Genomic DNA, 16792 nt, shown 5'->3' on the forward strand with positions numbered 1-16792 from the left:
AGTAACTGTCTGGTTCAGCTCAGCTTCTAAATCTGACCTCAGAAGACTACAGAGGGTAGTCCGGACTGCTGAGCGAATTATCGGTACAACCCTCCCATCTATTCAAGAACTGTACTTATCCAGAGTGAGCAAAAGGGCTGTTAAAATCACTCTGGACCCCTCACATCCAGCACACTCCCTCTTTGAACTGTTGCCATCTGGTCGACGCTACAGAGCACTGAGCACCAGAACGACCAGACACAGGAACAGTTTCTTCCCTCAGGCAATCCATCTTATGAACAACTGATAATAACTGTGGGACACACTACACTATTTATATTTATATACACTACACTTTTTATCCAACACACATACTTAGCGTACACTTAAATCTTTTGCACATAATATACATGTACATACATGGAACACAATACACTACTTATATTTATATTTATATACACATACACTTATTTATCCAACACACATACTTAGCGTACAGTTAAAACTTTTCCACATAATATACATGTACATACATAAATGCTCATTTTAATATACCTGCCATACATTGTCAATTTGTATATTGTCAATCCTTACCCACCTATTTGTATTTTTTTGTATTTTTTATTCCTTATTGTGTTTTTTGTTCTGTCGCTGTTATGTTGCACTGTGGAGCTCTGTCACGAAAACAAATTCCTCGTATGTGTGAACATACCTGGCAATAAAGCTCATTCTGATTCTGATTCTGATAAATGCTATGCTAAATAGATGCTATAATATAGTCTATCCTGGTCGTTTTCAATACTCGCAATTCCAACTCCTGACTCACTACGGTGATTTTGACGGAACAAGATGGTTTTATACTGCCAAGGGTGTGGTAGCTCGTACCAAGGGGCGTGGTGAGCTGGAAACTGCTTACGTCACCTGCCACCGCTTACGTCACTTGCCACCGCAACATCCAATAGGAAAAATCAACTGCAGTAGCCACCGTTCAACCTGAAGAGGGCAGCACTCAGACGTTTTTACACCATATATTGTAGAATTAAAACACTTTATACTCAAATGTCAAAAAAGTTACTTGAATCAATGAACAGCACTAATAAAGCCCCATTCTTACAGATCATTAACTAAAAAAAGTTGGTTTAGGGTTTAGTTACTCTTTAAATAATTTGCCAATGATGATTCAAATGCGAGTTTTGAGCAGTAGAGTAGGCTTGTTGTTTGTTGTTTCTCAGATCACAAATGCAGACATGGTTTTATGTTTAAGCAGTGCTATATGCAACACAAGGCTTAAAAAGACAGTATAAGTCATTATAATCAGTAATTATGTCCCCAGTGGATGCAACAAATGCATCGTTTGTAATGGGTTTTATTGGTTTTGTCTCAGTTCTCGAACTATTCTTTCTATTTAAATAGATCTTCTTAGTGAACGGGTTGAGCCAGTTCACCAAATCGAACTGAATTGTTGAAACAGTTTGCGTCTCCAGTACGCACTAATCCACATATTACTTCAGTTATTCGGTTTATAAATGTGCTTTATAGTCACTCTGACGCGAAATAAACTAATATCCAGAGTTATTCAGTTAATCCTAACATTACATTGTTTGAACTGCTAAAAGAGATCCGATAATGGGATGTGCATGAGCAGAGCAGCTGGACTGAGTCTCATGCTGCTGGCCTGGGAGATGGCATATGTTAAGGGGCGTAAAATTTCTGTCACACACTTGAGTCTTTTGGCCAATCACATCACACTGGATAGAGAAAGTGAAAGTCGTGACATTTGCCAACTATGGTAACCCATACTCGGAATTGGTGTTCTGCATTTAACCCATCCAAGTCCACACACACAGCAGTGAGAAGTGAACACACACCCGGAGCAGTGGGCAGCCATATATCCAGCGCCCGGGGAGCAACTGGGGGTTCAGTGCCTTGCTCAAGGGCACTTCAGCCATGGCTATTGAGGGTGAAAGAGAGCGCTGTTCATTAACTTCCTCCCCCACCTACAACTTGAACCTGCGACCTTCGGGTTACAAGTCCATGTCTCTAACCATTAGGCCACAGCTGCCCAATTAGCTGGCCAATCAGAGCACACCTCACTTTTCAGAACAATGACCTTTGTAAAATCTATGCGTTTCAGAAGGCAGGGCATAGAGGAGAACCAATAATGTACATTATATGATAAATAATGTGTTTTTTTAACCTTAAATTAGGTAAACACATTGCATTACACCAAATACACCAAATAATGTTCTTTTTAGCAGCATCATATGACTCATTTAAGTGATCTAGGGGGATGATGAACAGAAATTAGGTCAGATAGATATGTTGGAGCAAGCTTGAAATCAATTCTATAGCTTTCAGGCAAGCAGTAAAGGTTAGCAAGTACAGGCGTAATTTGCTCCCGCTTACGTTTATGCATCAATAACTTTGCAGCAGACTTATTTACTAATTGCAGTTGTGCAAGTACAGAGTGAATAAGGCCAAAATAAAGCAAACTGCAGCAATCCAAATGTGATGAAATGTAAGCATGAATGCTTTTGTGCACATTTTTAATTAAGAAATGGCTTAATTTTTTAGATTTGATGAAGCTAGAAAAAACTGGACCTGACAATTAAACTGACTTGTCCATTCAATTGTTCTTAAGGTCACTGCCCATAATAAAGCCCAAGTTTTTAACATGGTTTTTATGATCCATTCAAGATGAGTGATCTTGGCTTTTAAAGTAGCTGCTATAGAGACATCCAGTTCATTAGACCTTTCCAACAGTCCCCATATATAATAACAGAGCCAAAATCTCAAAATTGATTGTTTCCCTTTTTTAAATGGCAAGTAAATTTGGATATCATACACAAAACAATGGAATGAGACTCCATGTTCTCTGAAAATATCACCCAGTGAGAGCATATAAAGAGAAAATAAAATGGGAGCAAGAATAGAGCCTTGTGGGACTCCACAGCTTGGCCATGGACGAGGTGCAGTTTGCAATTTTAACTGTACAACATCTGTTAGATTTTTATATAATAAAAATATTGTAATGTTTAATATTATAATGTTCATTCAGTACAATAATGAAACAGAACAGACATATATGACAAGGAAATAATGACACTAAAATCTGAAATTAGACTGTATAAAACAAACAAAAAGCACATTATCAAGAACCCAATATTTATTCACATTTACATATCACAACATCGAACAAATCCAAAATTTTACATTTATCAAAACATGTTTTTTGATAAACATGACTGATGATCATCACTGAGTTAATTCTATGTACAAGTTCACAGTTCAGTACCACAGATCTTTAAGAAATATGATAATGGTTAAAGGATAACATTCCCCCTTATATGTCTCTATTTACAAAAGTTTGTAATGGTATATTTGTATACATATTGAACAAGCACATTATTTTAACACAGCCTATTGGTCTTTTACAGTGTCACATTGCTCTCGTTATTGATTGGCTGTGTTATCATCACTAAAGAGCCTTTATCTCAGTTTATAGTAACTTCCTTTCTTGTCCATCAGATCCTGATGTGTACCCAGCTCCACCACCTTACCACTGTCAATCACCACAATCTGATCCACCCTCTCAATAGTCTTCAGCCTATGAGCAATCACAAGCAAGGTCTGTGTGGGGCAGCAGGCAAGGGCCTGTTGAACCTGTGGAATAACAAAACATGTAAGGACTCTTTTGATAGTGGGATTAAAGGAAGCAAGGATTTGTGAATGCATATGTACATATGCCTTTGTATTCATATTGAATAGCCAAATTTTACCATTTGTTCACTTTCAGTGTCTAAACAGCTGGTCACTTCATCCAGTATGAGCACCTGAGGTTGTCTGATCAGAGCTCTGGCAATAGCGATGTGCTGCTTCTCACCTCCCGAGAGCAGATTTACATGCTCTCCCACATCTGAAAAAGAAAACAGGATTTTATGACTTTGGCATTTAATAAAACACTTTTACCATGCTTAAATCTAAAACCTTCTTTATTAAAAAATAAATGGTGTGGCTACAAAAATCCAAAAGAAAGCCATCCAGAATCGTTGTTAATATCAGGAGTTCTATAATGATTTTAAATGTAAAGTCCATCTTAGGCCAAGGCTGGTTTATTCTGGTCCAGCAAATGGACCAAGCTGCTAAAACCTACCTCATCAAATAATAAATGGAGTGGCTACAAAAATCCAAAAGAGAAACTCCCAGAATTGCTGATTATATCAGGAATTTCTAAAATCCATCTTAGACTAATAATGCATCTGCATTCTAGTCCAGGCTGGTTTTTGCTAGTCTAGCAAGTGTACCAGCAAACCTTTTCAAGCTAAGTTTGATGGGGTGTAGGCAGGATCTATAACTTAAAGGGGACCTACAATGGTGTTTCATGTATTCACAGTTGTTCACAGTGTTAAAGAGATGGATTATCATGCTAAGCATGGCCAAAGTTAAAAAAAAAAATAATTTGGACGAGTGACAAGAGAATTTCTGTGCTGAAAATCTTACTTCCGGGTTGGTACAAGTTTCTGCTCTTTTTTTTTTCGATTGTGGGTTTAATGACGTAGACGATGGTGGAACTCCTTATATGAGCATTTCTCTCTGAAAAGCGTGCCCGTGCACACGTTGATTAGAGGAGAGCAAGACCGCGCACATCAACCCTTACGAAAAATAACCATGGTTTTATTATAGTAAAACTGTAGTAAACCATGGTTTTTTAGCGTGTTGACTACCATTTGTATAACCACAAATTTACTACAAATACCATGGTTAAACTATGGTTAATTTAGCAAAACCATGGTTAATTTGTGGTTACCATGGTTTAACTATAGTAACCATGGTTTTTTGGTTTTATTTGTAGTAAAACCATGGTTAATTTTCATAAGGGAACGCACTTCATCGGGAAATCGTCAGAATCACTGCATAGGATTTGTTTGAGAATGTCTCCAAATAAGTGTGTTTTTGAATGTGAGGGAAAGTTTACTGTTTTCAGTTTCCCAAAGAACCCAGCGTTACACGAACAGTGGATGCAGTTAGGGGCAGCAACGGAGTGTATCGAGTGCGTTTGTGTTCTCGTCATTTCAGTGAAGGCACGCCTCCAGGAGCTCTGCTTTTTCCGGAGAGAATTGGAAAGCTGTATTTTTCTTTTATAAATATGATAAAACTAAAGACTTTTTAGAGATATGAAGGATGCAGTACTATTCTATAGGTACTCAAGATTAACATTAAAATTAGGTGAAACCTTTAAAGGCTATGAATGCTACAATTCTGATGTACCTTTAACCCCATACCTGATAATGTGTGTCATATATGTTCTGCAGTAAGCCTGTAAGTGGCGTCTCCATCAGCATCAGTAGTGTAAGCTTCCACGATATGCTCAGCTTCAGATACAACATGCCCAGTGTCTTAATCATGGACATTGACATTCAGTGCTACAGCCCGGCCCATCAAAGTAGTGTCTGTGGGACAGCCTAGATGTGATATCATAAACTACAAAACACATATTTTGCCATACCAACCTTCCCAATGAGAATAATCCCATGAGAATGATAGCTGATCTGAAGTTATCCCACTGAAAATGGGAACCCAAGATATCAATCACCTTTCCAGTGTACTGTAGGATGAACATCTCACCTGAAACACGTAAAAAGTACTTTACAAAGCAGTTTTTTATTATACTTTTATTTTTGGACTAAATACAACAAAATACTCAAATAGCACAGCCAAGGTCAGAAAGACAAAAGCTCCACACACTAATAAGTAGTGTGGTTTAGACAAACGGATGACCCGGATGAAGAGGACTGTTTGCGCTCTTTAACATTACTCTCTCCATTAATGTCAGGCAGTGTTACCTCTCAAAACAAACAAGCTAAAGAAGCAGCGACGGTACCGACAAGCAACGAATTAAACTCGTCAAGGTGATAGTTGTCAAACAGCGTTAAGCGCCCAGTTTCATATACTGAACTGATAAAACAGTGGACTGACACCGGCATTATTGCTTTTACTTTCAGTTTCTCAGGATAAGGGATTTTCCCTCAACATAGGCCTACAACAAAAAAAGACTGCGCTTTGTGTAAGTGTTCATTAAAATCTTGACTCAGTCATACATTTTAAAATCACAAATCAAACCAGTTGATAGGGTACACAAAAATTTTAATGATCTTCAGATGGAGCAGTTAGGCTATACCATAATGATGTGATCAAAATAGACTAATATAGGCTTATTTTCAAGACAAATTGGATCCTAGCTCTGTGTTCAACAATATTGACCACAACATTCTTTTGCATGGACTAGAAAACTTTGTTGGCATTAATGGAAGTGCATTAGCATGGTTTAAATCATACTTATATGACTGCCATGAAGAGGTATATCGATCTCAAGTCCAGTATGGAGTACCTCAAGGCTTTGTACTAGGACCGCTACTCTTCACTCTTTATATGTTACCCTTGGGAGATATCATCAGGAAACACTGAGTTAGCTTTCACTGTTATGCTGATGATACTCAGCTATATATTTCTTTGCGGCCTGATGAAACATACCAATTTGAAAAACTAACAGAATGCATAGTCAATATTAAAATCTGGATGACGAGTAATTTCTTACTGCTAAATTCTTAAAAAAAAACTATGGTGTTAATTATAGGACCTAAAAACTCTCCATGTACATCTGAATTCAGTGACAAACTCACTTTAACTGTCATTTTGCATTATTGATACACTGTTTTCCTAATTGTTGTTCAGTTGGTTTGACACAATCTGTTTTGCATAAAGCGCTATATAAATAAAGGTGACTTGACAAATTAATAAATATTTTTAGGAAATAATTATTAGCCTATTCAAATGTCTATTTGTTATGGTTCAGGAGCAACAAATATCTCTTTTTTACAGGGAGTCTTGCTCTATAACCCACCTTCTTCATTTCTGCCTAGCAAATGATGAGTCATAAAAGAGACCTTTGGACAGCTTCACAGTAGCCTACAATCCATTAGAACCTCAACACATTCTTTACATAAATTAGCTTTGTGTCATAATTAAACAGCATACACATTGCTAATATGGTTTATTATCAAATTTTGAAAGTCATGGTAACATAAGGTTGTGTGTTTATGTATTTGTAAGTGTTTTTAATATCAACAAAACAATTAAAACATTTTTGCAATTTTGAAGTATTTTGTCCTGCTTTAGGTTACAAAAATACATGGAAATCTTCTTAATATCCAAGCAAAATCCTTTAATTCACTCATCAAAAAATTTGGGCAGTTCATTTCCTAAAACGCACTTCTCTTCTGCTCCATCTTTATCAATGGTGACAACATATGCAACACCTCCACTTGAGCCATCCCGACCCATCGCCAGAGTCAGAGCTACAGAGAGACAGAGACAGAAGGGATAGCTTTGATATCTCATAGATGTTGAGTAATTAAACAGTTATCAAAAAATAATAAGAAGCAACACTCCTCAGGAGTGACTGTCCATCTACAATCAGTCTCTTGACAGATATGTTAGAGTTGAATCAACCACATTGATAAAAGTTCCACACATGAGACAATTCTAAACACTAAGGCCACATCTAAAACATGCATAATGCCAACTGCACATCTTTATACTTAGTGCTGTATGTCTCTTGTTGTTATACTTGACCCTGAAACTTTAACATTTTTATTTATGTATTATTATTTCCACTTCAATAGTCCCCTCCCATTTCTACAACATTTACAATTAGTCAATTGAACTGACTGCTCTGCGCAGTGTAGTATATTTAGAATAAATTATATTATCACCAGGACACTTTTCTAAGACTGTATGTGTTTGTACATTGCACTGGCAAACCTACCGTTAACTACAAACTCTTGACATTCTCTCTTTGTCATGTTTTTTCGGTATTCTGCATCAACAAACCCATTAATGTAAAAACTCCCAGAGCCACCAATAGCAAAAGGTTGACTGGTCAGCAAACCACTCAGCGTCGCATAGACCTGTTTGGAATGAGGCAGAAAAGACCACATATATATTAATATTAGACTTTTTGAAATGTAGTATTTAATTTTCAATGATCTTCTATGCATAATATTCATCTGTCTAAGCCTAATAAAACAAAAATGAGCCAACCTGTCCTCCTTTTTTTCTGTCCCATCCTGCAACAATAAGATGTGCTGATAGTTCCTCTTTATATTTGTATGAAATGTTTTTCACCAGAGTAGCAGCAGAGCATACGAGTGGGTCATCTTCCACCTCAATACTGTCAAAATACATTATTCAAGTATATTATTCAACACATGTTTGAGAAAAAGGAAAATGTATGCAGCATGTTTCCTGTGGTAGTATTTAACACCAATCAACACGTAGATGACCTTATAGCTTTAGATGCTTTTACACCTGCCTCATTTAGTTTGGCTGTATCACACTAGAGTCTGTTGTCTTTTTTTGGTGCAGTCCGATCGCACTCAGGTGCGCACCAAAAGCAAACCAAACAAGCATACCAAGACCTCTTTGAAGAGGGGGTCTCGGTAAGCTTTCAAACTAACACTGGAGCGGTTCATTTGTGCGGAGAACGTGATCTGAGCTCGAACAGACCCAACTGCAAAAAGAACTGCGCATTTCTGATGTAATCAACTGCGCTGTGCATTATGGCATGAGGACTGGCGTTTGTTGCCAGTTTGGACATTAGCATCCATCCCAGCTAGTGGACAAACTTGTTATGAGCAATTGCGGAGCCTCATAGAAATTTGGTCTGATGACCATATTAAAAAAGCGGAGTCTTATCTGCTGGCTTCTCTTCCCGTCTTTGTTTACTTCTGAGAGTTCCATTGGAATTTTGCGGCATGTTAATTCTGACTAATCCAAAAGCAGTTTAGGAATTACATTAAAAAAAGACACATCTGGCCAATAATGAGTGATTTGGATGTTGACATGTGACTGCACTTTGGTTCGTTTCAACTGATTCGGATCAGAGTAATCAGTGTGGAACCAGAACAGCTGAAAAAAATGCTACAATGTATAATTTTTTTGCCCTGGCTCCAGGCCAAATGAACCAAACTACAGATGTTAAAGCACCGGACAGTCCACAGGACATTGGTGATAAATACCTGTGCACATCCAGCTGGTAGTTGACAATCTCAGCAATGGTTTGAGCATCCGCTGCTGATCCAGACAGAGCACAGTAGATCTTGTCATGGAGTGGGGAGAGCTTGTTCATCACACGATTCACCACTGCCTCCCTGAGAATAGTGTCAAAAAAACGCCATTTGATTGTTCTTGACTCAAGTAACTTGTTTTAAATATTCACTGAAAAAAAATGTCACTTTGATTGTCAAACAATGACTACAAGTCTACATCTTCTCATAAACTACAGCACAAGTGTCTCTTACCCTGCGGACACACGCGAATCTGAACCAAGAACAACTCCACCGTCAAAAGTAACCGCGATGATGGTCGTCTAAAATGACAAAAATAAAAAATAAAAATGCAATATCTCAATTATGTCAAATTAACATGCTAGGCAATTAATAATAACGCCTTACTTTACACACTGTAATGTTAACGTTTGCTAGAGCAAGTCACGATCTAACAGCTTTAACATTTTAAACTCTTTTCACTCAATATACACGAGTCCATGCTTAAGAAGCTTTAAATAAACATCTCGTTTGAGTCTTTTACGCCCATTAGGCGATAACTCACCCCGGTTTTGACTTCTTCAGATAACCATTCTGGCTCTGGAAACATTTCCTCCGACATTTTGAATGGATGAAAGCTGCTACCTGTCCTGTGCAAACCTGCCTGCGTTTGAGACGCCAGAAGAGACTCGATACTCGATAGCTGTGCGTACCTCAAGCGAAGCTCTTAATGGCGAGAGAAAATGAGTCAAGTTGCGAAAAGAGACTTTGATTTGTCAGGTCTGCAGTATTTTAATGCGCCTACATTATTCCTCCATTTTGTCTCTAACAGAAAGTGAAAGAGTTACTTCCCATTGTGCTCGGCTCACACAGTGAAGCGTGTCTATTTGATTTGGCCACTGTCATTTCAACTACCATCTTTAAAAAAAGTGTATTCATTATTTATGCCTAATTTAATTTATACAGACACATGCACCATACCTGTTTACTGTGGCTTCATGCATTTCTAAAGTTTCTTTGTCTGTGCTCTGTATTTCTGTAAGAAGCATTTTATTTTCACAGAAACTTCACTGTAAAAATCAATATGTAATTTCTGAGAACAAATAGATTATTTTGAATAGAAAATAAACTTAACACGTCGCAAAACTACACGTTTACGGTTGAATAAAAAATCAACAGCGCAAATAAAACTGAAAATTATAGAATTGCATTTGCGACATCAGTGGAATCATGTATACTTAATTTTAAAGCCTACCTTTGAACTTTACTCAGAAATATATATATTTTTTTACTTTGTTATTAGGTTAACAATTGAGGAATCCGTAAATATCACAAACAATTATGTATATGTGCAAATTATGGTTAATCTCTGCACAAATTGAGTAGAAATGTAGAAAATGCGTAATGATTTCAATTTAATACTTGAACTTAAAGTAATAATTACTAATCATTATTAATTTCGCAGTCAGGAAAGATGTAGGCATAATAGATGATTTCATATACTGTTTTTCCTGAACGCAACACTTTTGTATAGCTTATGTGGACATATACCCTTGATGTGTAGTTCAGTTTATGTAACACAACCAAATAAATTAATCTAAAACTGACAAAATATAAATTGTATATGCAAGAAGGGACATCACACTGAAAATAACACTTTTATATATTTATTACAAAGGGGGTGAAGAAAATAATTTTAAGAAAACTCTTCACAGATCTGGTCACAATGTAGTTATATTTGTAGAACTGTCCAGTTTGGTAATTTCTGAGTTCTACTCATCATGGAACTTGGGCAGTTTATCTCCTGGAACAACTACATGCTTGACTCCCGCTTCAGTGATCACGACCAGATGAACCACACCGCCACTAACATTGTCCCGACCCATAGCCAGGGCCAAAGCTGTGGAGACACAAACAGTAGCCATCAGCGCTTAAAACTGTTTTTTATTCACGGCACATATAAATGTCAATATATGTTTAATTCATATTCTATTTACCGTTTGTTGAAAACTGTGTAGCCTCTTCTAAACTCATGTCAGGTTTGAATTTGGCATCCACATAACCATAGATATACGTGCTGCCAGATCCACCGATGGTGAAAGGCTGACTGAGTAGCATTCCTCCTAAAGACACTACGTATATCTGTAAAAAGACAAAACGTATGCAAAAGACAATATCACTCATCTGCATTGCAGAGATTTATATACTATGTGACCCTGGAGGACAAAAACTGTCTTAAGTCTCTGGGGTATATTTGTAGCAATAGCCAAAAAGACATTGTATGGGTCAAAATTGTAGATTTTTCTTTTATGCCAAAAATCATAAGGATATTAAGTAAAGATCATGTTCCATTAAGATACTAAGTAAAGTTCCTACTGTTTATTATTCAAACTTAATTTTTGATTAGTAATATGCATTGCTAAGAACTTAGTTTGGACAACTTTAAAGGTGATTTTCTGAATATTTGGATTTTTTTATTTGCACCCCCAGATTCCAGATTTCAAATAGTTTTATCTCGGCCAAATATTGTCAAACAAACCATACATCAATGGAACGCATATTTATTCAACTTTCAGATGAAAGATGTATACATCTCAATTTCAAAAAAATTACCCTTATAACTGGTTTTGTGGTCCAGGGTCACATATTTGAATAAACAGACAATATTATCATATCTTGTACTTCACCAGCTAGTCTTTTTCAGTGCAAATACACTGTTAGTTTTATAGGATTCTATTCATTATTTGTTATTCATTTACATGCATACAATAAATTTGAGAGTCACTTGTGACTGTGATGGAGAACTGTATTATGGTCTTAGTTTGTGTTTGGAAGGGCATCACCTGGGGTCCCTTCTTCCTGTCCCATCCCGCTGTGATGAAGCCTGCCTGCAGCTCTTCCTTATTGCTATAGCAAAGTTCCCTCATGATGGAGGCAGCAGCTTTTACCAAAGGAGGAGATTCCATCTGAATGCTAAAGACAGAGTGATTTTATAGTCACTATAAACACTATGACTTCACTTTTCATTGGGATGCTGCAAAAATGCTACAGAAATGAACAGACCTGTGAAAAGACAGCTGGAATTTGGCCATTTTGGTAACAGCTTGTGCATCAGCCAGTGATCCAGCGATGCAGCAGAATATTCTATCATGCACCTGGATCAGCTTGTTGATGGTTTTTGATGACACATACGATCTGTAGGTAAAGGTCATATTGTTGTTATGAGAGGTATAAGTGTGTCTTATGAGAATGAACAATTTGTTGGAAAATACTCACTCTCCCATAGAAGCTCTGGAGTCAGACCCGATGATAACTCCTCCATTGAACTTGACAGCAAGAATGGTTGTCTTATAAATAGAAAAATAAATAAAGATTAATCCAAGTAATTGCCATTTATATTTGTTTGAAAGAAAAAGTACAGTATCTATAATATAACATTATATTAATTATAACATGCATTATATAATTACAAAATAAACAATAATACACCACAGAAATCTAAACGGATTACTGTGTACACAAATCCCCCAATTAATAATAGACAAACATAAAATACCTTTCAATGTCCAGCATAATATACACACATACATATCACAATTATTCAATGACTTTTTAACTGCTCAGGTCTAATATATCTCACAATAAAAAAAAAAGCACAGCTATTCAATAAATGTTTTTAGTGACATCTATGGCCAAAACAAAAAATTATTCGAGGGGGAGGCTTAGCCTACTTTATCCCAGCACCCTCTCCCATTACTTTATACTTTATGAAAATGTGTAAACTAAGTAGGAATTTATGCGACAGTCCATAAATAAAACTATAAACACCTTTAAATGATAATGGACATATCCTCGCCATGACAATGCCACAATGCCTATCCACGAAAGCGAAAGTAACTTTAGGCTAGGTTACAGTTAAACTGCAGATTCCCATCAACGCAGATGGATATTGTAAGATATTTAAACGAGTATTTTATAATATTGTATCAGGCGATTAGATAAACAGCACCTGCCTGATCGCCGATGCGCATTTAAAATCATTTTCAGCGCACCAAGCGACGCGAAAGGCTTTAATCAATTAAAACACGGTAAATAGGTTACTTACGCCGGTGCTGACACCTTTGATTTGTGAGTGTGAATGATGACTGTCCATTATTAAAAAGTCGATGTATAAATTGTGGACAAACGTCGCGTACGCGCCCGGCAGTGACTGTGCGCACGCTCGTCTGAAACAGCTCAACTAGCGTCAGCGAGGCGCACTGCATGAAGAGAACAGTTCCCGGTTAGATTTAAGACATGGCACTTTCCTACGTCCTCGAACCTGCTGTGTCTGGATTTAACTTCGAAAATTCCACAAGGTAAGAAGGAATTAGGCTTGATACAGTTATATTATGATAAAGCTGTGCGTAAAATCTAGAAAATAAATCTTGCGTCGTTATAACCATTGTTTCATGGCGTCGGAACCAAAGTGAAAGTATCTTCAGACTTCATGTCTTTCTCTTCAAAAAGAAAACGTACCTAGACTTTTAGAATATATATATTTTTTAGAATCGATTCTTCATAGATCAAAACTTTTAAAAGTATGTCCTGACGTTATCTTCTATATGATGCACAAATCTCCTTCATTTAGAAACATTGTACTGGAAAATGGCTCAGAAGAGGGTAAAATCAAGGCACCGACTCCCATGAAAACAGGCACCACCATTGCTGGAGTGGTTTATAAGGTAACAAAAATATAAAAACTTGATAATTTGTTATATATTGTCTGTCAGTCTAAACGTGTGTGTGTGTGTGTGTGTAGGATGGTGTAGTTCTAGGAGCTGACACAAGAGCCACCTCTGATGAAGTAGTGGCAGATAAAATGTGTGCCAAGATTCACTACATTGCACCAAACATATAGTAAGTAACAATGAGGATTAAAAAAATTAAATGTCAGATGTACATCATTTATAAAGTAAATAATTATAAAACTTATTAAAATCATGCTATTTTATTCTTGTTAGTTGTTGTGGAGCAGGAACAGCTGCGGATACAGAGAAGACGACAGATATGCTGTCATCAAACCTCACCATTTTCTCCATGAACAGCGGCAGGAACCCAAGAGTCGTCATGGCCGTTAACATACTACAAGACATGCTCTTCAGGTGTGTGCAGACTTATCTCCACCTGTTATCACACAAACATTGCAAGATTGTGTATGTTTGTTTGTACCATTGAAGTATAAGGCTGTGTTTTATGTGATATCTCTCTCTGATGTTTAATTGCTTATGATAATGTTTCTCAGGTATCGAGGTATGATTGGAGCTCATCTTATTTTAGGGGGTGTTGACTGCACTGGAAGTCACCTGTATACGGTTGGCCCTTACGGGAGCATAGACAAGGTGCCATATCTAGCCATGGGTATGTGACATCCATTTGATAAACTTATTAGTTAAGAATGTGCTAATTTAGATCAATATGCATTTCTGAAAATAATGCTGCACATTTAACATTTTCTTGAATGTTACTTGTTCTTCTTTCACAATGGAAATTCATGCAGATTTTTGCATATGTGATCAATTCTCAAGTGAATAATGACAGCTGTTTCTGCGTTTTAAGGATCTGGTAAACTGCCTGCTATGGGGATACTAGAGGACAGATTCAAAGGAAACATGGATGTAAGTTGCTTTTTTTGTTGAATCTCCTTATTGTACGTTTCCTGTTGTCAATATTACTGTTTCCTGTAGCTCAAGGTGAAGTAAATGCAACAGAAAAAAAGGTATTTTCTACACACAATAATTTGGTTCAAGCATTTAAGGGGTCATAAATTGCATTTTTAATTATCTGGTAATGTTCCCTGAGTTGCACTTATAATGTAAGTATGATTTTGCATCAAATATTATCATAATTTAGTATAAAAAGCCATTTTCTACACTGATTTTAGCTCTCTGATTTTAATGATCTCTTGGAAGAGACATGTTGAACTCTTGCAAAAATCTTTACAAAATTTTTCCCCTATATTTTTAGTGGTGAGATTGAATAATCATGGAGAGTGTTGACTATAGCATTATATTTAGATCTACTCCCATCACATGAAAGGTTGCAGCGATGAGCATTGTAGCCAATGACAGACTTTTGCGTGCATGATTGCAGTGAACTCGAGTTTCGCACTTTCACAAATGCTTTCATCATAACTAATAGTGCAAACACAATGTAAATAAGATTATGCAGTTTAGACTCCATCACTGAATATAAACTTGAGCTATGTGCATGATTGACAGCTCCAGCGATTATAAAGGGAACATTCTTTGATCACGTTCTGCATATAATTTAAGATTAAGACATTAGAATGAACAGGGTCACTTAGCCTTTATATTGTGGTATTACTGTCCTAGGATTAGGATCCTTTGGAAGGTAATGTTTCTAGTCCAGTTATCCTGTATTGCTCTTCTCATCTTAATAACACAGTGGGTGGGGCCAAAGACCTGATGATGGTGAAGTAGATGTTGATCTGATTCTGCAGAGACAGGCTTTTGTTGCACTATATGTCATAATATTTGTTTTCTGATTTTGGTTTCAGTAAAAACTGTTTTTTGACTAACAAGCTAGTTTTGAGCTCTGAAATGCATAGGATGTTTTTTTGTAGTACATTGACCTCTTACATGTGAAAACATTTGATTTCTCAATTAATGACCCTGTTAACTTGAAAATCATATTCTACTTGTGTGCTCAGTTCAAATATGTAGAAATGAAAGCTCTAACTTACAAGTATTACTTCTGAATGTTATTTACAGTGCAGTTCTCAAGTATTGATTTCAAAGAAGCTAGTTTATCCACAAATTAGTACTTTTCAGTGGTATAAAAGTCCCATTTTATAGATTTGCAAGTTAAAGTTAGAAGTTATTCTATAACCTGTTTTAGAATTACTTATCATATCAATAGTATATGACAATGTAGATTTGACTTCATTTAATGAAAAAATTGTGTGAAAAACCTTGTGTGCAAAAGAAATTTTGAGCGTACTGTACTTTTCATGTAGTGCATGAAACTAGATCTTTTTGTCACTACTGTCTTTCATTTAACTTTTAGCTGGAGGAGGCCAAGGCACTGGTAAGCGATGCCATCCATGCAGGCATCATGAGTGACCTGGGATCAGGAAACAACATTGACCTGTGTGTGATTACTAAAGAGGGGGTGGACTATATCAGACCTCACCGAGAGTCCATTTATAACTATAAGAGGTACAAAAAAAACTGTGTTTTTGTCACTGTTGCATTTTTTTGTTTGTATAAAATTACACATTTGTACATTTTATAAAATCATATCATGTCACAGCAACTCAATGCATATTTAAAGGTTAGTTGTGCTTAATGCCTAATATTGGTAAAATATTGATCTCTCTTTGTCTCTCTTTACAGACAGGCAAAGTACAAATATAAGCCAGGTACAACACCTGTTTTAACTAAAAGCGTGAATCAGCTGGAGCTGGAGTTGGTGCATGAGACAGTTCAGATGATGGAGACAGCAGGATCCAGCTGAGCCATGAAATACACTGATGTCATAATGTGATCTGGATGAGTGATCCATCCACTCAGTTACTGTTTTGACAAACAAACAGGAAAAAAGACAGATTATTCTGTAAATGTGTTTTTATGTCTGATGTTCGTTCTCATAATTCCATGGCAGCAAGTGGACTGATGATCATCAATAAACTACTACAATTTTCAGCA

At 36.6% G+C, this 16792-nt stretch overlaps 4 protein-coding genes across 4 annotated transcripts; 1 reads left to right on the top strand and 3 right to left on the bottom strand.

The window, feature by feature from the left end:
* Positions 1 to 3399: 3399 nt before the first annotated feature.
* tap2a (transporter associated with antigen processing, subunit type a) lies at positions 3400 to 6870 on the bottom strand. The gene is given in 7 exon segments (XM_059510371.1): positions 3400 to 3642; positions 3759 to 3941; positions 5262 to 5385; positions 5387 to 5433; positions 5435 to 5604; positions 5685 to 5771; positions 5774 to 6870. Coding segments are annotated over 7 exon segments (1044 nt in total). The 5' UTR covers positions 5964 to 6870.
* Positions 6871 to 7013: 143 nt separating this feature from the next.
* Positions 7014 to 9935, bottom strand: psmb9a (proteasome 20S subunit beta 9a). The gene is made up of 6 exons (XM_059509022.1): positions 9649 to 9935; positions 9339 to 9406; positions 9057 to 9188; positions 8080 to 8209; positions 7805 to 7946; positions 7014 to 7334 (listed from the first exon to the last, which is right to left on the bottom strand). Exons 1-6 carry the CDS (start codon positions 9703 to 9705, stop codon positions 7207 to 7209), a joined length of 657 nt encoding a protein of 218 aa, XP_059365005.1. The 5' UTR covers positions 9706 to 9935; the 3' UTR covers positions 7014 to 7206.
* A 799-nt stretch (positions 9936 to 10734) lies between these two features.
* psmb12 (proteasome 20S subunit beta 12) lies at positions 10735 to 13346 on the bottom strand. Its single transcript, XM_059509025.1, has 6 exons — positions 13189 to 13346; positions 12360 to 12430; positions 12147 to 12278; positions 11927 to 12056; positions 11081 to 11225; positions 10735 to 10983 (listed from the first exon to the last, which is right to left on the bottom strand). Exons 1-6 carry the CDS (start codon positions 13234 to 13236, stop codon positions 10856 to 10858), a joined length of 654 nt encoding a protein of 217 aa, XP_059365008.1. The 5' UTR covers positions 13237 to 13346; the 3' UTR covers positions 10735 to 10855.
* Positions 13287 to 16792, top strand: psmb13a (proteasome 20S subunit beta 13a). The gene is made up of 8 exons (XM_059509023.1): positions 13287 to 13441; positions 13714 to 13807; positions 13885 to 13982; positions 14087 to 14227; positions 14368 to 14483; positions 14682 to 14740; positions 16152 to 16303; positions 16481 to 16792. The coding sequence occupies exons 1-8, from the start codon at positions 13380 to 13382 to the stop codon at positions 16599 to 16601; spliced, it is 843 nt and encodes a 280-aa protein (XP_059365006.1). The 5' UTR covers positions 13287 to 13379; the 3' UTR covers positions 16602 to 16792.

This window comes from Carassius carassius, chromosome 25 (genome assembly GCF_963082965.1).
Source record: "Carassius carassius chromosome 25, fCarCar2.1, whole genome shotgun sequence".
In the NCBI taxonomy this organism is placed as follows: domain Eukaryota; kingdom Metazoa; phylum Chordata; class Actinopteri; order Cypriniformes; family Cyprinidae; genus Carassius; species Carassius carassius.

Excerpts from the sequence above, each read along its gene's own strand:
- psmb13a (XM_059509023.1), top strand. The coding sequence starts at position 13,380 with ATGGCACTTTCCTACGTCCTCGAACCTGCTGTGTCTGGATTTAACTTC. Across the intron at positions 13,808-13,884 it reads TTGCTGGAGTGGTTTATAAG|GATGGTGTAGTTCTAGGAGC; the intron begins GTAACAAAAATA and ends GTGTGTGTGTAG. Across the intron at positions 14,228-14,367 it reads CTACAAGACATGCTCTTCAG|GTATCGAGGTATGATTGGAG; the intron begins GTGTGTGCAGAC and ends AATGTTTCTCAG.
- psmb9a (XM_059509022.1), bottom strand. The coding sequence starts at position 9,705 with ATGTCGGAGGAAATGTTTCCAGAGCCAGAATGGTTATCTGAAGAAGTC. Across the intron at positions 8,210-9,056 it reads TACCAGCTGGATGTGCACAG|TATTGAGGTGGAAGATGACC; the intron begins GTATTTATCACC and ends GTATTTTGACAG. Across the intron at positions 7,335-7,804 it reads TCAAGAGTTTGTAGTTAACG|CTCTGACTCTGGCGATGGGT; the intron begins GTAGGTTTGCCA and ends GTCTCTCTGTAG.
- psmb12 (XM_059509025.1), bottom strand. The coding sequence starts at position 13,236 with ATGGACAGTCATCATTCACACTCACAAATCAAAGGTGTCAGCACCGGC. Across the intron at positions 11,226-11,926 it reads ACAGGAAGAAGGGACCCCAG|ATATACGTAGTGTCTTTAGG; the intron begins GTGATGCCCTTC and ends GTCTTTTTACAG. Across the intron at positions 10,984-11,080 it reads TACACAGTTTTCAACAAACG|CTTTGGCCCTGGCTATGGGT; the intron begins GTAAATAGAATA and ends GTGTCTCCACAG.